Here is a 25,079-nt window from a genome sequence, read left to right on the forward strand (position 1 = left end):
TACCCTAGCTGCAACTGATATCACACACTGCCATCTAGTGTACCTAACTGGCATAACCCTGAACTAAGGAGGAAAAGGGGCAAAGAATGCTTTGGGGGATGCAGAGAGAGCGGGAGGGACAAAGATCTGTATGGCATCACTGCTTACAAAAAGAAACAAAAATAGTAAATCATTATCATAATGCATTTTAGATATTTTATGTATTTTTAAAGTCTTATTCTAGTAAAAGAAGTCTGCAGCTTGTTTTAAAATTCACTGTATGGTATAACTATGTAACAAATTGTTATTTATCAAGTTTCAGAAAATGTTTACACTAAAAATAACTTGCTAAAAAAATTAAGTTGCTTCTAAGGAAAGATAAACAGATATTTTAAAATACTGAATTTTACTGTATGGGGAGAAAAAAGAACAACAGGGATGTTAACCTTAAACTAAATACGTATTTTTAACTTTATAAAAACTATATGTGCAAACAAAAGTTTCACATTAGAATATGAAAAATGGAAAAGAAAGGAAAATTATGAGCACTATAAGTTAGAGTGAAAGTGAAGTCACTCAGTCGTATCCAACTCTTTGCGACCCCATGGACGTAGTCTACCATGCTCCTACATTTATGGGATTTTCCAGGCAAGAATACTTGGAGTGGGTTGCCATTTCCTTCTCCAGAACTCAGTTAAGGTTAACATAATCAAGAAGACACAGTGGAAAAGATACACTGTAGTAAGTACAGAAATGCGCCTATCACACAAGATACTCTACTCCATGGATGAATCTCTGATTTACATCCCCCTTATTGAGCATCCACCTACTAACCATGGTGCCTGTAGATACATTTAAAGGTATGAATCTAGGACCATTCCAAATATTAACAGAAATGGCCACGATAACAGCTTCAGGAAAAAAATTCCAAGAACATTTGCCCTGGGAAAGGTCTCTTTAAGAAAAGTTTCCATAGTTAAATCAATTGGGTGTATAAGTATTACTTTCCTATCCTGACAGTGAGTCACGATGCATTTTTAACATACTAGAACATCTAAGAAGTGCGTCTGTAAAGAAATCTGTTTGACTTTCTTTGTATGTGTTAGTTGTTCAGTCATGTCTGACTCTTGAGACTCCATGGACTGCAGCCTGCTGTGGGATTTTCCAGGCAAGAATACTGGAGTGAGTTGTCACGCCCTCCCCCAGGGAACCTCCCTAACCCAGGCATCGAAGCTGGGTCTCCTGCATTACAGGCAGATTCTTTACCATTTGAGCCACCAGGGAAGCCCCTTAACTTTCTTTAACCCAGGCTTTTCAAAATTTGCTATCATCTGAGGAATCACTGTTCAGCGGAAAATCAAAGGAATCACCAACTCCTTATGCTTCTGAAATTATCCCCACAACCGTTACTGAGTTTTCAAAATGCAGCATAAATTAACATGTCCTTTGGGAATATGTCATACTTGATCCAGATAATACAGAGAAATCATCTGGCTTTGATGCTGGTAGCCTTTAGGACTACTATAATTCTAAAGAATGAGAAAAAAAACAACCGTTACTGAGTTTTCAAAATGCAGCATAAATTAACATGTCCTTTGGGAATATGTCATACTTGATCCAGATAATACAGAGAAATCATCTGGCTTTGATGCTGGTAGCCTTTAGGACTACTATAATTCTAAAGAATGAGAAAAAAACAGAAAAAAAAATTGTGATGATAAACTAATGGAAAGGAATTATCAGGTAAAGCAGTAAAATACACAGCAGGGATCTGTAAGACTAATAGTCCTTAAGCGTCACCTGGACAGTACGCAATGGCCAGGGTACGCTGAGAAGCTGCCTGCACACACAGGAGAGTAGGGGTGGGGATGGGTGGCGGTGACACACGGGTTAGAGCTGATACAGGGAACACGAAAACAAAACAAACGGGAAGCAAAACAAACATTCATCTGATAGTGAGTCAGTGAAAAACTAGAACATTATTCAGAAACAATCATACCCTAACTTGCCAATTTCTTCTATATAAATACGAAACTAGAATTTTAAATGTACATTAGTTAGGAATATTAGAGTAGCAAAAGTATCCCTCTGTGAGGAAACTGCTTCTTATATCCTTTATTATCTAGTTGTCTGAAATCAAAACTTAAACAGATAAATGTGAGAATCTGTTTGAAAGATTTCCTCACAGAGGGACACTTTCCAAAAGAGAGCAAAATCTTATCCATCCTTGATGTTCTACTGGTTCAAGTACAATTTTGAATACACACCATCTTGTGGGCTTCCCTGGTTACTCAGACATAAAGAATTCACCTACAATCCAGGAGACCCAGGTTTGATTCCTGGGTCGGGAAGATCCCCTGGAGAACGGAATGGCAACCCACTCCAGTACTCTTGCCTGGAGAATCCCATGGACAGAGGAGCCTGGCGGGCTACAGTCCATGGGGTTGCAAAGAATTGGACACGACTGAGCAACTAACACTCACTTCTTCACCATTTTGTTACTTTCCGTAAGGCAATTAATTTACAAATTGTTCTTGTCACTGTGGCTTATTTAAAACATATTAGAAAAGCACACTAAAATCTACTTCTGAATGTTAACTTATTTCCAATAAGCATTTTTAAAAGCTCATTAAGCAAATTAAAAGACTATTCAGTATCAAAATATGAAATTAACATCCATCATTTCAGGAAATGACCATGATCTTAATCATGAGAGTTTAATGTTCTTTTTCTTAACGCACTGCTGGGATGCACCACTTCCATATAATAGCAACAATTACCTGTGCTTACGCCACAAATGTAATCAAAGAGTTGATGAACTGGCTTCTGAGTAAGTTCAACTAATTTTCGTAGTGTCTGAAGAGCAACCACACCCCTGTAGGAAAAATAAAAGGCAAAAATGAGAATTCCTGTTTAAGGAAAGCTAATCTATTTACTAAAACAATCCCTGGTTTTCTAGTTTATATGCTAATATGAAAACTAGTAATACAAATTAGCATCAGTTAAAATTGCCAAAGGTTTCTAGATTGCTTTTGAAAATACAGTATCTACATAATGGAATTAAAACCTGAGTTACGGCAGCACATTTTGAATTTACACTAGTATCTCTTTAAATAAGACAATGAAGATACGGCAATATAAGGTATTTTAGCAGACACTATAACTCTGGAAATTGCTTAAACTCTGTATTCACTGGTTTTGGGATATCATGCATTGGTTTCTCCACTTACCAACATGGTTGGTAAACCTATGCTTCTACACATTTCATTTTCTGTAATTTATCAGCCATATGTTTTTTTCATCAGTCCTATTTTTAAGCTTTCTTTTTTCATTTTTTTTAAACTCTCAACTATCTCAAGACAAGGTTCTTCACTAAGGAGGTATTAATTTACGCTGCCGAATTTGTTCATTTCTGAATCCTCACCAAAGGTAGCAAGTAGCTTCAAATGTGAAAGATTAAAGAGCCTAGGAGATGCAGGCCAATTCAGGATGTGTGTAACAGGTGGACAGTCCTTAATATTGGAGGATATACATACACAATGAAAAGTTTTAATCTCAATACAAGGTGTGGAGCAGAGAACAGTGTATTAATCAGGTACCATAAAATAAAATTGCACAAAGTCACTAGAAAATATTGTATTATTAAAGCAGAAAATGAAGATTGTTTATTATTAATTGTAGAAATAATGTAAATTTGAAGACAGCTGATAAGATGGTTTATGAGAGAGACACTGCAAATGTAACGTGCCTTTAATGTGAGACATGAAAAATTAAAGATCATGCCGGATAAAATATATTTAACAGTGTGCCCTCCATTATCTTATGAAAAGGAAAATAAAACATGCACACACATACACGTGCATATATATTCATACAGAAAAAATATTTGAAGAAATAAATCAAAATAGTAAAAATAATCCTGGATACGTGAGATATGACTGTTATCTCTGGCTTGTTTCTCTTTATTATTTTTTTTCCTCCCAAGTTTTACTTGTATAAGCCAGAAGAAAACTGTTTTTAAAATGCAGTATTAATTCTGGACTAATTTTAAAATCAGTATTATTTCTAGGTCGATTCTATGTTTAATGCTGTACCAGGCTCTCTTTTATAAAAGAAATACAGGGCATAGGTTCCTTTTCTCATGAGCCTTCTTATCTTACTCGTTCTATACAAATTTCCCATCCTAGGTGCTTTCTCATAGTCCCCTAAACCAGGGTTTCCCAACAGCAACATCACTGACATTTTGGGCACAATATTCCTTTGCAGTAGGAACTATTCCAGGCACTGCAGGATATTTAGCACCAACTGTTCTCTTCTCACTAAATTAGCACCAACTGTTCCCCAGTCGTAACAAGGAAAAAATGTCTCCAGGCACTGACAAATATTCTCCAGGGGGCAAAATCATCTCCAGTGGAGATAATCACTGGTCTCAATCCACCTTCATCCTAACCAATCTCTGGATTTTCCCAAATGTCTTCACTTCGATTTTCTCCCTGTATTGACTAATAAAACGAATACTCTTCATTCACAAACCTCTTTTCACTCTATAGATTCCTCACTCTAAACAGACATTTGAATGCTCTTTAAGGTTCTTATTTCAGATCTCAACTCAAATGTTATTTCTTTAAAAACTCACAGTCATGATCACTCTTTAAAACAGCACTTTTAAGCTCTATCCCTTCCCTGTGCCTTATTTTTCTTCATAGCACACATTAAACATTTCTGTTTTTCCAGTTGCTATCTCTTAAGGGAAGAGTAGAGATGGCAGGGAAGTAGAACACAAGCTAGAAATTTTAGGGGGAAAAGATTTATAAAACCAAGCCAAAGTGTCTAGCCAACAAATAATAAGGAACTACACAATTAGCAAGCATGGATGGATTGCCAGTAGTAAGAAAGGAGTCTGATGGTGAAACTGGTGCATTTTACCAATTGGGGAAAGGAGATGGTGAAATCTCCTTCTGAGCTAAGAATGTATTAAATATTTCTTGTGTACACCAGAACTGGCATCTACAAGATGTAGGGAGTCAGGAAGTTACTGATATAGGCTCCTTTTCTAACAATCACATTATTACTAGTTGACATATATAGGTAAGATACACACAATAAAAGAAGGGTAACATTACATAACACTGCCGAAATTTTATGAGAATCATGGTTGATAAACTGTCCTAAACTACCAAAAATGTCTGAGAAGATCAAACTAAAACATAAAGACTTGGTCACATTAAAATAAAAGGAAATTCAGGTATATGTTAAAAGAAGTTCTTAGAATTAAAAGTTCTTAGATTGATAAATCAGTAAATCAAGAAAAACAATTTCATGTTTTACTTTAGAATTTGATTTTATAATGACATAATTATACTGAATCAGTTTAAAAAATTCTTACAATTGCACTGATCTATAGGTATATTTTTTTTCAACTGATGTATAATTGCATACGACATTGTACTAGTTTCACATGTACAATGCAATGATTCAACATTTGTATGCACTGCAAAATGACCGCCCCATCTGTCACCAATAAAGTATAAAATTTTTTCCTAGTGATGAGAACATTTAAGATTTAGTTTTTAAAGCAACTTTCAAATTTGCAAACACAGTATTATTAACTACAGTTCCTATGCTGTACACTACATCCCTATGACCTAGGTATTTCATAACCGGAAATTTGTACCTTTCACTTCTCTTCACTCATTTCACCCACCCTCCAACCTGCCTTCCATATGGCAATCACCAAGCTCTTCTCTGAGTCTCTGAGTTTTCTCTGCTTTGTTTGTTTCTTATATTTCATATGTAAGTAAGATCATACAGTATCTGTCTTTCCCTGACTTATTTCACTTAGCAAAATACCCTCAAGTTCTGCCTATGCTGTCACGAATGGCATTTCATTCATTTTTATGGCTAAGCAGTGTTCCTGTGGGTGTGTATACACATATCCCTCGCATATTCTTTACCCACTCACCATCAGTGGACACAGACTGTTTCTACATCTTGGCTATTGTAAATAATGTTGTAACAAACAAAGGTACATATACCTTTTCAAATTAGTGTTTTCATTTTTTTCTGATAAATACTCAGAAAGTGAAATTGTTGGATAATATGGTAGTTCTATTTGTATTATTTAGGATCTATAATTTTAAAAAGATCATTTTGCTAATACACTAATGGACAGAGAGAACAGTCTTATAGTCATCAAGGGGGTGAGGGTTGGGGAGGGATGGAGTGGGAGTTTGGGGTTAGCAGATATAAGCTATTATATACAGAATGGAAACACAACAAAGTCCTACTGAACAGCACAGAAAACTCTTTTCAGTATTCTACAATAAACCATAATGGAAAAGAATATATTAAAAAAAGAATGCACGTACATATAACTGCATCACTTTTGTTATACAGCAAAAATTAAAACAACACTGCAAATCAACTAACTTCATTAGAAAGAATTTTTTAAAAAATCACTTTTCTAGCTTTACCTGGTCCCTCCACCATCAATTGCGAGAATCCGGATTCCTCGTCCTTTCACTGGATCCACATAGCCAATTAAGGCCAAAATTTCTCTAACTGCAGCCTGTAGAGTTTCATCCTTAATTTGTCGCAGTCGTAGTAAATAAGGAATAATTTTTTCCTATATTGAAAGTAAAGACATTTTGCTGCTTTTGTCACAAGAGTGAAAATACATGATTGTTTTTAATCAACACAGGTAGATCAACTCATGTAATCAGAATGCCAGTGTTTATTACTTTCTCAGTAATCTTAAATGACAGACTAGCTTTTCACATATTACTGTCAACTAATATCTAGAATGTATTTGTCCTAATATCCAGGCCAAAGATTAACTTCAATCCAAATATCTTTTAAAAGGTTCAGTGCTTAAAAATTAGAGAAAATGCCATTTGCTTAACACAAATTTACAAAGTACCGTCACAACAAAAGGTTAATGTAATATAGTTCGTACAATATTTTGTCCGAATCCTAAAGAAGATGAAATTGCTTCATAGTAATTATTGGAAATTAAACTTGTTATTAACAGAAAAAAATAAACCAACTCGTGTATACTGCATATGGAATACAAGGGCAGCTCACTGTGAAATATGAACAAATGTTAATAAATAAAACTAAGGTAGAAGGCAAAGGGTGACCATTACAAACAAGTAATCAGTTTAAACAAAACTGGGACCGCAAGATTCTAAGCATTCAACTTCATATTGTTGATCAAAGGCAGGAGATTAAATAAATCCTAGGGGTTCTATGTTGAGTTTACCTGAGCTACTAGCTACTATATAGAAGCATCTCATCTTGCCAGCACCCCAAGTTTAAGAGAACGATTGAGTCACAGCTATACTTGTGCTTTGCCGTTGTTCAGTCGCTCAGCCGTGTCCAGTTCTTTACGACCCCCTGGACTGCGGCATACCAGACTTCCCTGTCGTTCAGTAAATGAAGAGACTTCACAATGCTGCAGTCATTTTGTCTACTATGATAAATCAGATTTGGAAGGGGGATGACTGCTGGGAAGTATAACTTTTCTTCCCTTGAGGCACTTGCTGACTTGGGGGAGAAAAAAACGATTGAAAAGTTGGGCTTGGTTCAGACAGCGGGCCATGAATAGAGGCCAGAGAAATCAGCTGAGCATTTAGAATCTCAAGGGTTTGGAGCCACACAATACTGAAGCCTTGAGGGGCCTCAATCACATGACTGGTTTTACCTCAAGACATTCGCTAGAGTCTTTATGTGGAATGACAAGTTCAAAAGCTAGCATGAAAAACTCTGAATACGAGAATGGAATTTTCCGTAGTTTTGAAATTTAGTGGTCAAGAGGGTGGTGGTGGTAGAGAACACGTCAAGTTCTCAACTAAAAGTCCTTGAAAGATATACCCTAAGAAGAGGGCAAACTAGAGGTGTCAGCCAATTGTAAGCCAGCCATGACCCAGCTCTGACCCTAACTTAACTGAAGCTATCAGTGCCTCACTCTGTACATAAAGGAACAAACAGCCTATCTCTGGAAAAAGAAATCATCTGATATGGTCTAGATCCTATGCAATTTTTAAAAATTTACAACATCCAGCATCCAGGAAAATTATAAGGTATGTGAATCTGGTACCAAACGTGATCTTGATATTATTTAAATATAATAAAAATAACAAAAATAAAATGACTATCCTCAAACATATGTGTATGTGTGTGTGCTCAGTCCCGTCCGACTTTTTGCAACCCTATGGACTGTAGTCCACCAGGCTCCTCTGTCCGTGGAATTCTCCAGACAAGAATACTGGAGTGGGTTGCCATTTCCTACTCCAGGGCATCTTCCCTATCTCTCACATACCTAGGAATTAAATTTTCAAAAAAATCTAACAAAAGATATACAAGACACCTACACTGAAAAGTTTTTAAATATTGAGTGCCCTGGTCTGAATATTTGTGTCTTCTCAAAATTTCATATGCTGAAATTTTAACTCTCCCAAAATGACAGGAAGTGAAGCCTCTGGGACGTGCTTGGTCATGAGGGTGGAGCCTTTATGAACGGGATTAGTGCCCTTATGACAGAGGCTCCAGAGAGATCCCTTGGAGACTCCACCAGGTGAAGACACAGTGAGAAAAGCACCTGCTGTGAACCAGGAAGAGGGCCATCATCAGAGACCAATCATGCTGGAACCCTGATTTTGAACTTGCAGCTTTCAGAACTCTGAGAAATAATTGTCTGCTGTTTCTAAGCTACCAAGTTGGTAGCATTTTGTTACAACACAGCATCCCTAACAGACTAAGATGTTGAGGGAAAATAAAAACAGCCCAAATAAATGGAAAAAGACAAGATTTTCAAGGCTTGGAAGACAATACCGTAAAGACTTAATTCACCACAATTACTCCATAAATTTAATGTAATCTCAGGATGATTTTTTAAAAATTTTTTTTGATAAAACCAAATTCCCCAAGAAAAAGAAATGCAAAAAAAAAAAAAAAAGGTTGTCTGAGGAGGACTTACATATACCTGAGGAAAGAAGGGAGGTGAAAGACAAAAGAGAAAAGGAAAGATATACCCATCTGAATGCAGAATTCCAAAGAATAGCAAGGAGAGATAAGAAAGTCTTCCTAAGTGAACAATGCAAAGAAATAGAGGAAAACAATAAAACAGGAAAGACTACAAATCTCTTCAAGAAAATCAGAGATATCAAGGGAACATTCCATGCAAAGATGGTCACAAAAAAGGACAGAAATGGTACGGACCAAACAGAAGCAGAAGATATTAAGAAGAGGTGGCAAGAATACACAGAAGAACTATACAAAAGAGATCTTAATGACCTGGATAACAATGATGGCGTAATCACTCACTTAGAGTCAGACATCCTGGGCTGTGAAGTCAAATGCGCCTTAGGAAACATTACTACAAACAAAGCTAGTGGAGGTGATGCAATTCCAGCTGAGCTATTTCAAATCCTAACAGATGATGCTGTGAAAGTGCTGCACTCAATATGCCAGCAAATTTGGAAAACTCAGCAGTGGCCACAGACCTGGAAAAGGTCAGTTTTCATTCCAATCCCAAAGGACAATGCCAACAAATGTTCACACTACTGCATAATTGCACTTATTTCACATGCTAGTAAGGTTATGCTCAAAATCCTCCAAGCCAGGCTTCAACAGTATGTGAACCAAGAACTTCCAGATGTTCAAGCTGGATTTAGAAAAGGCAGAGGAACCAGAGATGAAATTGCCAACATACTCTGGATCACAGAAAAAGCAAGAGAATTCCAGAATAACAATCTACTTCTACTTCATTGACAACACTAAAGCCTTTGACTGGGTGAATCACAATGAAGTGTGGAAAATTCTTCGAGAGATGGGAATACCAGACCACCTTACCTGCCTCCTGAGAAACCTGTATGCAGGTCAGGAAGCAACAATGAGAACCAAACATGGGACAATTCACTGGTTCCAAATTGGGAAAGGAGTATGTCAAGGCTGTATATTGTCATCCTGTTTATTTAACTTATATGCGGAGTATATCATGTGAAATGCTGGGTTGAATGAGGCACAAGCTGCAATCAAGATTTGGGGGAGGAATATCAATAACCTCAGATACATAGACGACAACACCCTTACAGCAGAAAGCAAAGAGGAACTAAAGAGCCTCTTGATAAAGGTTAAAGAGGAGAGTAAAAAAGCTGACTTAAAACTCAACATTCAAAAAACAAAGATCATGCATCCAGCCCCATCACTTCATGGCAAATAGACAGGCAAACAATGTAAATAGTGAAAGACTTTATTTACCTGGGTGTGGACAGTGACTGCAGGCATCAAATTAAAAGATGCTTGCTCCTTGAAAGAACAGCTGTGACAAATCTAGACAGCGTATTAAAAAGCAAAGACATTACTTTGCCAACAAAGGTCCATACAGTCAAAGCTATGATTTTTCCAACAGTCATGTATGGATGTGAGAGTTGGACCATAAAGAAGGCTGAGTACTGAAGAATTGATGCTTTTGAACTATGGTGCTGGAGAAGATTCTTTAGAGTCCCTTGGACTGCAAAGAGATCAAACCAGTCAATCCTAAAGGAAATCAATCCTAAATACTCATTGGAAAGGCTGATGCTGAAGCTGAAGCTCTGATACTTTGGCCACCTGATGAGAATAGCCAACTCATTGGAAAAGACCCTGATGCTGGTAAACATAGAAGGCAGGAGGAGTAAGGGACAGCAGAGGACGAGATGACTGGATGGCATCACCAACTCAATGGACATAAGTCTGAGCAAGCTCCATGAGATGGTGAGGGACAAGGAACTCTGGTGTGCTGCAACCCATGGGGTCACAAAGCATTGGACACAACTGAGAAACTGAACAACAATGAAGCTGATTCTCAAATTTATACAGAAGCACAAGTGCCAAGAATAACTAAGCCAATTATTAAGAGGAAGAACAATGTTGGAAGATTTACACTACAGACATCAAATTTATTACAAAGCTATAATAAACTGGGCTTCCTTTGTAGTTCAGACTGTGAAGCATCCATCTGCAATGCAGGAGAGCCAGGTTTGATCCCTGGGTTGGGAAGGTCCCCTGGAGAAGGAAATAACAACCCAATCCAGTATTCCTGCCTGGAGAATTCCATGGACAGAGGAGCCTGGTGGGCTACAATCCATGGGGTTGCAAAGAGTTGGACACGACTGAGTGACTAACACACACGATAAATTAGACAGTACAATATTGAAACAAGGATAAACAATGTATTAACAGAAAAGAATACAGTGTTCAAAAATATATCCATAAATAATCACCTGATTTACGATGAAACTCTTCAATAAATGGTGCCAGGTCAACTCGATATAGGCATTTCACAAAATCAAGGCTCCTACCTCACACTATACAATCAAACCTATTCTAGATGAAGAGTATATATGTATAAGTGAAAGCAATAAAGTTTCAGAAGCAAACACAGGATAAATCTTTGCCTGATTTTAAAATAGCACACAAAGTGCTAATCATAAGGAAAATATTTATAAACTGTAATATATTAAAATTAAGAACATCTACTCATCAAAAACCATTAGAAAGAATGAAAGGTAACCCACAGAGTAGGCGAATATATTTATAAGGCACATACATGTATAACATATACATGTTATAATATATAAAGACATATCCATAATTGATAAATTTCCAGATCAAACAGAAAAAGCTGATCAACCCAATGGAAACATGAGCAAGACCTGGACGAGGCACTTCATGAGGGCAGTAAACAGTTCAGCTCAGTCACTCAGTCATGTCCAGCTCTTTTCAACCCCATGGACTGAAGCACGCCAGGCTTCCCTGTCCATCACCAACTCCTGGAGCTTGCTCAAACTCATGTCCAATGAAGTCGGCAATGCCATCCAACCATCTCATCCTCTTGTCCCCTTCTCCTCCTGCCTTCCATCTTTCCCAGCATCAAGGTCTTTTCCAGTGAGTCAGCTCTTCACATCAGGTGGCCAAAGTGTTGGAGCTTCAGCCTCAGCAGTAAACAAATGGCCAGTAAACACTGGGAAGCTGCTGAACTTCACAGGTACCAGAGAAGGACAAATTAAAGCCCCAACTTAAATCACTAAACACAGAACAAAATGGCTGAACTAAGAAGATAATACAAGGCACTGGAGAGGAGGAAGCATAACCAGAAGGCTCACACGATCCTGGAGGAAGTATCAACTGACGAGAGCACTCTGCAAAACCACCTGGCTGTAGCCACTAACACGAGGACAGGCAGACTCTACCAGCAGGACTACTGCTGCTGCTGTTGCTTAGTTGCTTCAGTCGTGTCCAACTGTGCGACCCTATCGACTGCAGCCTGCCAGGTACATGGGATTCTCTATGCAAGAAAACTGGAGTGGGTTGCCATGTCCCCCCCTCCAGGGTATCTTCACAACCTAGGGATGAAACCTTGGTGTGCTGCATTGCAGGCAGATTCTCCACTGCTGAGCCACCAGAGAAGCCCAAGCAGGACTACTACTCTTATGTTTTCCAAAAGATACATCCCGGAAGTACTATTCCTAAATATTTCCAAACAGGAAGCTATTCAAATGTCCACTACATTGCACTATATTCATACAAGAGAATACATAACAATGAGAATAAATGTTCCTTAGCTACACTCATCAGTATAGAAGGTTCTCACAAACATAATGCTGATGGGGGTGGGGGGACTTAAAAGAGCACATTCTGTATCATTCCATTTATGTAACAAGCAGAAAGAGGTACTACTAATCTATACTGCTAGAAAACTGGTCAATCTTTTTTAAAGAATGATTGGAAGGGAGCATAAAGAGGCTTTCGGAAACATTCTGTTTCTTAACTGGGTGGTCGTTATATAGATGTGTTCAATTTTTGAAAATTTATGGAGCTGTATACTTACAGTATGTATATTTTCTCTGTATAATATTTTTACAAAAATTTCAAAAAAGACACAAGAAACAGCTTGAAGGGCACCCTACTAGTCAAAGTTAAAATAAATTACACATTAAAAAAAAGGATTGGGGAAAGATTATGGAAACACAACTTATGAAAAATTATGAGTTCATAATGATAATAAAAAGAAAAAAACACCAATAATTCATCTCACCACTGAAGCAGCTTTTAGAGCAAACTCTTTACTTTGAAAACTGGTGACTAAGTAGAAAGAAATTACGCATCCTTTTACTTTTCCTGCAACACTGATTTCTGAGAGTAACCAAATAGCTTTAGTTGGGTGAAGAAATCTCCACTTTTACAGGAAAATGTCAATTATAAAGCAGAAGGAAAGACAGAATTAGAAATTTATCATTCTGCAACCCTAATAAAATGACAAGTTCTGGAAACAATTAGGTTAACAGTTGGTGGACTAATACTTCTAGCCTAACTGTACAGTGAAAAGATAAGACTGTAATCTTCCAAATTCAGTGATCAACCTTAGCATTACTAATTGTTGTTCAGCCGATTACGTTTTGACATGATGCAATATGAGGTGCATAATATCATCTACAGTGTACTCCAACAAGAAAACGCTCAACGCAATCAAGTCTTTATATTTAAATTCCAATGTGCAAGAAACAAAAAGGAAGAAGGAATACATCAACAATACCAACAAAAAGGAAGCCAGGCAAATTCGGAAGGTTAGCCACTCTACAAGAAAATATATATCACATTTCTCCAAGGTATTGAAGAGTTCCTAGATTTAAGGTCAGTTATGAGTTCTCAAAGTTTCTATTAACAAAAACAGGTGACAACAGACTAAAACTGAAAACTATCCAGAAATCTATCAACACTACCATGAGTAAATAAGCTGCAATACATTCACACAATGGAATAAGGAAGAAACAAGAAAGAATGACCTACAACTACCCACAACAATGTAAAAGATTCCTACCAGTGTGCTGAGTGACAGAAACAACAGTTTACATAATGTACAGAAACAGACAGAACTAATTTGTGATCCTTGTTTTGGGAGACTGTGGCTGAAACGGGGTCCAGGGGAGGCTTCTGCAGTGCTGACAAATTCTGCGCTTCTTCTGGGTGCTGGCTACGTGAAGGTGCATGGAGACTCACTGAGCTTTACACTTACAACTGCATGTGTATCATACTTCAATAAAATGTTTTTCTTAAGTTCATTAAAGTGTGCATCTTTATCTTAGAGGTTTGCTTTCAGTGTATCACCCAAATGTTAAAATGACTTAAAAGCATTTCCATATTTGGAAAATTTTATCTTTTAGGTAAGAGATTACATTTATATGAAAGATAATTCCAAATTCTATGAACATGATATTCTAAAGTTTAGCTATTACAATATATGTATTGTATGAAATTTCAGAGGGAAAATTAATGTAAAATGTCTTTTTAGCAAGATTGTTATCAAACTGTTGAATAAATATGAACTAAGTTAACTGACAATCTTCTGGATGGCAAGTAAAAAATAAGCACTGATGGATCTCTAACAAAATATTAACACTGTCTATTCTTTATATGACATGTCCAAATTGTTAATTATAATTGTTAATTATAGATAAGGTCACAAATAATCTTATTACAGAGGTAGAGAGACATCATTCACATTTTATGGTATTTCAGGGCTTCCCAGGTGGCAGTAGTGGTAAAGAACCTGCCTGCCAATGCAGGAGACATGAGACAGGTTCGATCCCTGGGTCAAGAAGATCCCCTGGAGAAGGGAATGACAACCCACTCCAGTACTCTTGTCTGGAGAATTCTGTAGACAGAGGAGCCTGGCAGGCTACAGTCCATGGGGTTGCGAAGAGTCAGACACAGTTGAAGCGACGTAGCACGCATGCTAGCACGAAAACGGTCTACTTAAACAGATCTAAATTATTTTCACTGTTTTATATTTGAAAAAACTGAGGCAAAGAAAATCTATTTGTTTTATTAATAGAATCACAAGTTCAACTGCCAATAAGATCATAAAATTTATTTTAGACTTTCAAATACAAAAAGATCATGAAATAAAAACAAGCAATGGTTTTACTTGCTGCATAGCATAAACACTTAACGTTGCATTTAAGAAAACCTTGGTAGCTATTGGGCAATTCAACTAATACACTGAGATATATCTTCTATTTTTAAATGGTGGAAATATTTTAAAAGTACAGATATGAGTACCAAGAGGATAACATATTACAGAAGAAAAATGAGCATTTAGTGCAATGTATATCACAGAATAAATGGGTAATTACTGAGTATGTAAAACACACATATGATAAAACCACAAAAATGTTTAAACAGAAAAATGAAAGGTGTCATCTTCCCCATTTCAGAAGGTTTACTAGTACTTTTATTCCAAGAAGAAAACAGATTAAAGGTAATCAAAATTACCTTGACAGCCACTCCTTTTCCCTCAGGAAATTCTAGAAGATGGAAAGTCAGTTCTTCAACCCTATTAATGCAGAGTCTTGGGTCAGTTGTTCTTCTTAATGCTTGAACTAACGCCCGCGTTCTATTATCAATACTCACTCTGGCAATGATCTGCAAAGACATATTAAAATATGTATGATTCGAGTATGAAAACTGCTCCAGTGATACCAACAGATGATCAAAGTTCTTAAATCACATTAGGAAATGAAACTTAGAAATCTGACAAAATTAAAACTTAAAATCACAATGAATAACAACTTGCCTTTTCTCGCTGAAGAGATAACCGCCTTTTCTCCTCTGCGTTTTTGTCTTTGCTGACAGCCTGCTCAGCTTTTGTCGTCTCTTCCTGCTCTTCTAACTGACTCTTTGTATCATACTTTAGTTTGGGGACAAGTCCACCAATATAACCACCTACTAAGGCTTGTACACCTTCCGTGGGACGAGAAAGAAAGTTAGCAATACTCTGTTTAGTAGAAATGAGAAGAACTTCAGGTGTCCCACTGGGACTTCCAGGCTTGTCCTCAGAATATAAAGAAGCTTCTGAATCTAACTTCTTATCAGACAGGATGCCAGGATCTGGAGAACTGGGTTTCTCATCTTCAACCTTTTTAAGTTCAAGTTCTGATTTTTCCTGGAAATGTTGATCTTCCTTCTGTTGAGACATTTTTTCCTCACGCTTGAAGTATGAATTAATATGACTTGACAAAAAGTAGAATGACTCTCCAAATTTTGTGGTTATATTATTTGTGTAATGAAAAAGGCTTGGTTTACCTATATTGTCTTTCTCTATAACTTGACTTTCCTTTGCTGGAACAGAACTCTTTTCTGCTGACTTGTCACTATACTTTTTCAGAAACTTGATGGTTTGTTTAACACTTTTCTGTTTTAACCAACCGCTATCTGTCACTTTTCTTAATATTCGAGAACTTGGCTTAAGTTGAGCTAAACGAGAGATCATTTCATTTTGTTTGCCAAAAACAGCCTTTGAAATAGAGTTCAAAGTATTTTTAATACGGGACATACGAGGGCTCACTTTTGTAAGTCCCTTGGGAGCAGAAGTGCTAAGTCTCAAGATTCCAAGATGTAAACCATGGTGGCTTAGGGGGGAACAGTGCTTACTGCAAGAATGAGCTTCACTTTTGGTCCATTTACATCTTATTCTGCTCGTATGAACACCTCTCTGTAGACTGATGTGGCTTATCCTCCAGTAATGTTCAGGTGAGCACAAGAAAGGCAGCTGCTTGCTCCTCTGCTTCCCACAAAGACTTCTCGCATTACTAAGGAGGTAAATATAATATAGATCTATAGTCAAATTAATAGACATAACTTAAAAATTACTTATTTTCTATACGTTATGACTTTCACTTCATTCCTGAATGCTTCATTTAAGAAATGCCATAATTCATGGTCTTACCTAAAATGGCAAGAAAAAAAAAAAAGATTAGGATTCAAGGTAAAACTGAAGTTGGGGAAGAGATAAAATACATTACTTGCACTAAACTCAGGAACTTGTCTCAAAAGAAGATAGGGCAATATATTTTCAGGATGGCAATAGAGATTACATTTTTAAGCAAACAGAAGGTAATTAATCTTTTAGTATAGAAATAAATGAGAAAAGAAAGTGAGTAGTAGGATGTTTCATGGAAACTAATTTAGAGAAGCTACCAGATAGAGAAGGCTTCCCTGGTGGCTCAGATGGTAAAGCTTCTGTCTACAATGCGGGAGACCCGGGTTCAAGCCCTGGGTTGGGAAGATCCCCTGGAGAAGGAAATGGCAACCCACTCCAGGACTATTGCCTGGAAAATCCCATGGACAGAGGAGCCTGGCAGACTACAATCTACGGGGTCGCAAAGAGTCGGACACAACTGAGCAACTTCACTACTACTACTACCGGGTAGATAAGGTCTCCTACAACACAAAACCGAACATGCAACTATGAAACACAATCTATATTCATGGTAAGACAAGGAAAACTTAAACATAAAGGTTCTTCTCTGCCCCTTGGCCTCCTTTCTACCTGCACTCTCTACCTACCACACCTCCCCCACCAGCAGGAATACCTGTTCCACATTCTCCCAACATCAGCAAGATAGAACATCTTTTCTTGACCTTGTAAAGGGCCATGTGACTCACTGTGCTGGTACTTAAGTCTGGATTATTATTTTATGTACAGCCCTCTGTTTCAAAACATCTTATATAAACTGTGTCTTGACTTCTAATAGGTGGAACGTATCTCAGAGTTTTCTGAGAGACTCTTCCTGGGTTATAATCCTCAAATTTGGCTCAAATAAAATCTCCCAATTCTTTCTTAGACCTACTGATTAATTTTTCATTGACACAATATTCTGCTGTTTTTCTTCTTTATTATTAAGTCTTAACTAGTTTATGTGACATTAGACTTTAAGTTCTTTGAGGACAATAGTTAAGTCTTATACTCCTATTCACTGTAAACCATTTATAGAACATTTAATCTGAAACTTAGTCCCCATGAAACCGAGTTCCTCTGTCAAATTTATTAACCTCTATCCAAAATGTTATTCTTCTGTCCAATACCTGTTCCCCTCAGGATTGAGGCATATCAAAGAAAAGGGGGGACTGAAACCAAGCAGGACTCTATAGGACCCTCCCATGCATGAAAGCTTGTGTTCCCAATTTCTTGTTTGTAAGAAAAAGCCCTTCAGCCTCTGAGACCCTCCCTGAGTTCCAAAGGGCAGATTCAAACAGTTAATTAAGAGAGTGAGGGAATGCAGAGACAGACATCAGCACAGAGATGGGACAGGGTCTTGGTTCATCCTGGGAGGATGTATGTAACAATCTTATAGAAATCTCTGAGTTCTTCTACAGGAACTAACCCCATTCCCGGGAAGACGATGGTTAATGGCAGGCTGAGCACAAGCCCTGAGACCCCAGACTGGCTGGAACCAGAAAGCTGATGACTAAGATTCCCGGGACACCATTCTGTCACCTCAACCTATCAGAAGAGACCTCCCCACAAATTTTGCTTATAAAATCTCTTCCCCCAAACCCATCAGAGTTCAGGTCTTTCGAGCAGGAGCTGCCAACTTTATGGCTCTTGCAATAAACCCTTCTCCACTCCAAACGTGGACATTTCAGTTTGTCTGGCCTCACTGTGTGTCGGGCACACATTCAACAACTTGATGCCAGATACAGTCCTAAATGCTGAGACCACAAAGAGGATACCAAGAAACTTTCAGTCTAGAGCTTGAGATAGCCTTGTAAAGAAGATTTCATGGTCCAGTAGTAACTGCTCATTTAATCAAAGTCAGACTAGAATAAACTGTGCAATCATGCTAAGTCACTTCAGTAGAGTCTAACTCCTGGAGACCCTATGGACTGTCCAAGCGATTTTTTAGGCAACAGTACGGTTGCCACACCTTCTCCAAAACTATGTGCAACACCTAACAGACAAGGGGCTCAAAACCACAGCATAAAGGCTGTTTAAAACAGACATTCTGTTCTTTCAGTTGGTAAAATGCAAATAATTGATAATATCCAATACTGATAATAACCTGGGAAAAAGGGACACAGAGGGCTACCTGACAGAATCTAATGAAATTTTAATAGCTATCTATCGAAATTTTAAAGGCACATGTTCTTTGATTAGTAATTCCACCATAAAGAATCTATCCTACAGAAATAATTGCATAGGAGTACAGGTACATACATACATTCTTTGCCACACTGCTTGAAATATCAGAACACTGATAAACAACTCTTAAGTGTCTTCTAGAAAGAGATGGTTAAATAAATTACGGTACATAACATATAATACAATGAGTTACAATGTAATGTTATATAGCAGTTAGGAACTAGATGATCCAATGTATCTCCTTTATATACAGTATAGAGAGGAAGGCAAGCTGCAATAACATATGTATGAATATCATACACACAAGGATACACAGATGTAGACACAAAGATATTATGTAACACAAGAAAACAAAAACCTATATATGCAGCTGAAATCTGTGGTTACACACACATACACACATTCTGAAAGGGTAAGCACCTGTTTGTTTATTCCTGTGAACTGAGAAGTAGAATTGAAAAAGAAAGGCTTTTGAGAGAAGGGCTTTTGAGAAGGGCTTTTACTTTTGGATGGATTCTATTATTTACAAAGAGAAAGCATCATATTTGTAATTTAAGAAAACAATGCAACGCACTTTAACAGATGGTACCATATGACACTTACTCCCTGGAAGGAAAGTTATGACCGACCTAGACAGCATATTCAAAAGCAGAGACATTACTTTGCCAACAAAGGTCCATCTAGTCAAGGCTATGGTTTTTCCTGTGGTCATGTATGGATGTGAGAGTTGGACTGTGAAGAAAGCTGAGTGCCAAAGAATTGATGCTTTTGAACTGTGGTGTTGGAGAAGACTCTTGAGAGTCCCTTGGACTGCAAGGAGATCCAACCAGTCCATTCTAAAGGAGATCAGTCCTGGGTGTTCTTTGGAAGGAATGATGCTAAAGCTGAAACTCCAGTACTTTGGTCACCTCATGCGAAGAGTGGACTCATTGGAAAAGACTCTGATGCTGGGAGGGATTGGGGGCAGGAGGAGAAGGGGACGACAGAGGATGAGATGACTGGATGGCATCACCAACTCGATGGACGTAGGTTTGGGTGAACTCCTGGAGTTGGTGATGGACAGGGAGGCCTGGCGTGCTGCGATTCATGGGGTCTCAAAGAGTGGGACACGACTGAGCGACTGAACTGAACTATATGAATGGAAGACACAAAGTCAGAGTAGACATCCAGGTAAGTCTGAAAAAAAAAAATGCTGAAAACTGGTCAAAAAAGTAATTCATCACATGGTAAAAGAGGAGAGGGGAAGGAGAGAATTCTAAATAATGGGGAAAACAAACACAAACAAACAAACAAACAAGCATTTAAGAAAGCACACACAATATAAGCAAAAATTGCAAACAGTCAATTCTTTCTAAGACCTGGAGCCATTAATGAGGGACAGGCCAAAGGTGATATTGCAAAGACAGGAGGAGCCAGATTATGAAGGGTCTGACAATCTTAGCAAAGACATTAAAGATCAAACTGTCAATGAACTATGTTAAGCAAAGGAATGACATTAGGAAGATGCTTCCAGCAGATCTCTGACAGATGGAGTAACAGGACAAGACAGAACGACAGGAATCAAGAACCCATCGTGATTCTTCAGAAGATAGTCTGAACTAACATCTTTCCAAATTTCACGTGAGCATACTATTTTAAAATCTGTAGAGGGGAGGAAAGAAAAGAAGCAAACCTATCTGCCTTGCTGGCTCTTCTGAACCCCTCAGGATCTGCAGTCAATGTAATAAGCTGAATTAACACAAATGTTCCACAACCCCCAACACAGAAATACACGATAAAATACATCTAAAGGACTCATGGATAAAAAAGCTATACTCAAAACTAATAATGGACTCCTGTAACTTAACAACAAAAATCAAATAACTCAATTAAAAAATGGGCAAAGGACTTGAATAGATGAAAGACGTCATCTTTCTCCAAAGATGACATTCAGTAAATAAGCACAAGAAAAGATGAAAAACAAGACTGATATCAGAGAAATACAAATCAAAACCAAATGAGGTATTATCCCACACTTATCAGGATGGCTATTACCAAAAAAAGAAAAGAAAAGAAAAAAATACCTGAGAAATAAATTCTGTTGTTTAAACCAAAAAACAGAACAAAACAAAAATGCCAGAAAATATCAAGTGTTGATAAAGATGTGGAGAAGCTGAGCACTGAACCAGAGCACTGGTGGTGGAACTGGAACATGGTGTAGTCACTATGGAAAACAGTGAAACACAACATTATAAATCAACTACACTTCAATAAAAGGTAAACCACAAAAACACAGTATACCAATTCCTCACAATATAGACCTACCATAAGATCCAGCAATCCTAGGTATATATTCAAAGAAACTGAAAACAGGGACTTAAAAAAGTTCGCACACCGATGTTCACAACAGCACTCATAGTAGCAGAGGTGGGAACAATCCAAATGTGCATGGACAGTTAAATAAACAACATGTATATGCACACAATGGAACATTATGCAGACTGAAAAAGGCAGGAAATCCCCTCAAACGCTGACATGGATGACCCTTGAGGACATGAGGTAAAATAAGCCAGTTACAATAGGAACAAGTACTATATGACTCCATTTACAGGAGAGCTCTGCAACAGTCACGCTCACAGGGACAGACAGCAGAATAATGGTTACAGGGGCTGCAGGGATGGGGCAGAGGGGCATTGCTTATGGGGCAGGGTTTCAGTTGTGCGAGATGAAAATGTGCTGGAGATCTGTTTCACGACAATTTTGAATCTAGAGGATCCCACTGAACTATACACTTAAAAATGATTAACATATTAAATTTTATGATTTTTTTTACCACAATAAAGTTGTTTTTTTTTTTTTAAAAGAAACCCCTAATAAAACAAAACCAACAGTGGAAAACCCACGGTTGAAGAGGTATCACATACCTGGATGTGCAGTCACATTTCCTTTAAGGTGCAGAGACTAAGAAATGGAAACTAGTCTGAGCTAGGGAACTCCATGTGGCCCTGCAGAGTTCACTGAAACCACCATGGAAAGACACTTCCAAAGCTCAGGCAAGAGACTCTCTCGTTTAGCAACCCCCACTGAAGATGAACTCACAGTTAAAGAACCATCACTGCAAGACTACTGGCAAGTACAGCCAACAAGAAAAAGTGTAATCGAGATTAGAAATAATAGAAAAAAAAGTAAGTAGGTTTAAGACGTGCAATGATAGAACAAAATTAAGGAAGAAAAAAAAAAACCTCCACAAAATTTACAGGAAGAGTAAAATTTTAGAAATGAAAATTCCAGCTACAAGCTAGTTACTAGATGTTACTGTAACATGATGACAAAGAAAGGATGAAAATAAAGGAAGAGGGGAAAATATACACCAAGGCCTATATAATCAAAAGAAAGCAAAAAGCACTTTAAAGCAAAAGCATTAAATAAGATTAAAAAGGCATACTGCTGCTGCTGCTAAGTCGCTTCAGTCGTGTCCGACTCTGTGCGACCCCATAGATGGAAGCCCACCAGGCTCCCCCGTCCCTGGGATTCTCCAGGCAAGAACACTGGAGTGGGTTGCCACTGCCTTCTCCAATGCATGAAAGTGAAAAGTGAAAGGGAAGTTGCTCAGTCGTGTCTGACTCTTAGCGACCCCATGGACTACAGCCTACCAGGCTCCTCCGTCCATGGGATTTTCCAGGCAAGAGTACTGGAGTGGGGTGCCATTGCCTTCTCCAAAAAAGGCATACTATTTCATAGTAAAAGGAATAATCTATTTATTGAGAGTTATTAAACCTCAGTTTCCTAGGTCTTAGAGAACAAGACAACTTATTAATAAACAAGTAACTAATACAATGTAAAGCAACAGATCGAGAAGTACCATGAAGAAAAATTAAGCTGGAGGCTGGGGAGAAAAGGGCCCAGGGAGGGCTATTTCAGCTGATGTAGTCAGGAGAATTGAGTTGACATGTTACTGGAGACCTGAATGAAGTGAGGAAGCAAATTATTTAAAAGTATCCAGGAAAAAAGCACTCAAGGCAGAGGGGAAAGCAATCAAAGCTTTGGAGACAGGAATGAACTTTGTCTATTCAGGAACAGTAAGAGTAAGGTAGTTAAAGGAAAGTAAGGAAAAGGAAAAATGGTAGACATGGATCCAAGAGTCAAGCAGAGAACAGAGCTATAAAAGCTGGGATTACAGTAAGGGATCTGCATTGTTTCTTTCCAGTAAGAGATAATCCTCAAGACCAACTACAATACACCTAATCAATCTGGCAAAGAAATACAGCATATAAAGCAAATCTGAAAAGGGGAACAATTAAGGAAGTCTAGACAATCTCATGATCATACAATTTAAAAACACCCCTCTAGAAACGACAGTTATCAGGCCAAAACTGCCAAAAAGAGTTGTCAACAAAATCAACAAGCTGAATTTAACTGATCCCAAATCACAACACTAGTAAATGCAGATAAGGGTTTGGAAAGCAAATTGAGCTGAGGCAAAAGTTAGATTACAAACAGATAAAGAAGGTAAACTGTAAAGTGCCATCATCAACAGAAAAGAGCAGGAGGACCAGACTCTCTATTTGTAGGATACTACACAAATACAGATGTAGGCACAAACAGAAGAGTGAGGCTTAGACCAACCACTGGGGAATGGAATGAAGTTGTAACTACAAGATATTCAGGAACTGCCAGGTGGAGGCTCCGCTAAGGAAGGAAAGAATTAATTTATGGGGGACTTCATTTGGTTATACTGCAATTATGCAGACATGAAGTGACAGAGGTTTGGACTGGATTAAGATAAAAGTACTGTAATGGCTTTATTGACTATGCCAAAGCCTTTGACTGTGTGGATCACAATAAACTGTGGAAAATTCTGAAAGAGATGGGAATACCAGACCACCTAACCTGCCTCTTGAGAAATCTGTATGCAGGTCAGGAAGCAACACTTAGAACTGGACATGGAACAACAGACTGATTCCAAATAGGAAAAGGAGTATGTCAAGGCTGTATATTGTCACCTTGCTTATTTAACTTCTATGCAGAGTACATCATGAGAAACGCTGGACTGGAAGAAACACAAGCTGGAATCAAGATTGCCGGGAGAAATATCAATAACCTCAGATACGCAGATAACACCACCCTTATGGCAGAAAGTGAAGAGGAACTGAAAAGCCTCTTGATGAGAGTGAAAGAGGAGAGTGAAAAAGTTGGCTTAAAGCTCAACATTCAGAAAACGAAGATCATGGCATCTGGTCCCATCACGTCATGGGAAATAGATGGGGAAACAGTGGAAACAGTGTAGGACTTTATTTTGGGGGGGCTCCAAAATCACTGCAGATGGTGATTGCAGCCATGAAATTAAAAGACGCTTACTCCTTGGAAGAAAAGTTATGACCAACCTAGATAGCATATTCAAAAGCAGAGACATTACTTTGCCGACTAAGGTCCATCTAGTCAAGGCTATGGTTTTTCCTGTGGTCATGTATGGATGTGAGAGTTGGACTGTGAACAAGGCTGAGCGCCGAAGAATTGATGCTTTTGAACTGTGGTGTTGGAGAAGACTCTTGAGAGTCCCTTGGACTGCAAGGAGATCCAACCAGTCCATTCTACAAGAGATCAGCCCTGGGATTTCTTTGGAAGAAATGATGCTAAAGCTGAAGCTCCAGTACTTTGGCCACCTCATGCGAAGAGTTGACTCATTGGAAAAGACTCTGATGCTGGGAGGGATTGGGGGCAGGAGGAGAACGGGACAACAGAGAATGAGATGGCTGGATGGCATCACGGATTCGATGGACATGAGTCTGAGTGAACTCCGGGAGTTGGTGATGGACAGGGAGGCTGGCGTGCTGCGATTCATGGGGTTGCAAAGAGTTGGACACGACTGAGCGACTGAACTGAACTGAACTGAACTATAATGGAGATGACTACTGCTCTGAGCCACACTTTGAAAACAGAGCAATCAGCGAAACACAGGACTTGGTGACAGGAAAGAATAGGGTAAATAGAGGGAGGTGTCAAGACAACTTAAGGGTTTTTAGTCAGAGAAACAGGGAGAATGCCATTTGTGGATATGAGATAGCTTGGAAGGGAGCCAATTTAATAAAAAATCTCTTGGTTTTACAGAATGCAGAAACAGTGGGGCATTCACATGGAGACATACTACAGGAACATA

General features: G+C 38.2%; 1 protein-coding gene across 2 annotated transcripts in view; it reads right to left on the reverse strand.

Annotated features, from left to right (window-relative positions):
* The window catches only part of PNPLA8 (patatin like phospholipase domain containing 8), a 45,678-nt gene that overhangs the window by 18,596 nt on the left and 2,003 nt on the right, over window positions 1-25,079 (reverse strand). The window contains exons 2-5 of one of the 2 annotated variants that reach the window (XM_069587928.1): window positions 15,596-16,610; window positions 15,295-15,444; window positions 6,453-6,604; window positions 2,760-2,854 (exon numbers count right to left, since the gene is read on the reverse strand). In XM_069587928.1, coding sequence (XP_069444029.1) covers window positions 2,760-2,854; window positions 6,453-6,604; window positions 15,295-15,444; window positions 15,596-16,354 — 1,156 coding nt within the window. In that variant the 5' untranslated portion in view covers window positions 16,355-16,610. Of the gene's footprint in view, window positions 1-2,759; window positions 2,855-6,452; window positions 6,605-15,294; window positions 15,445-15,595; window positions 16,748-25,079 lie in introns of both variants that reach the window. The other variant, XM_069587927.1, reaches the window with a different exon arrangement.

The sequence above is a fragment of the Ovis canadensis genome, chromosome 4 (genome assembly GCF_042477335.2).
Source record: "Ovis canadensis isolate MfBH-ARS-UI-01 breed Bighorn chromosome 4, ARS-UI_OviCan_v2, whole genome shotgun sequence".
Lineage (NCBI taxonomy): Eukaryota > Metazoa > Chordata > Mammalia > Artiodactyla > Bovidae > Ovis > Ovis canadensis.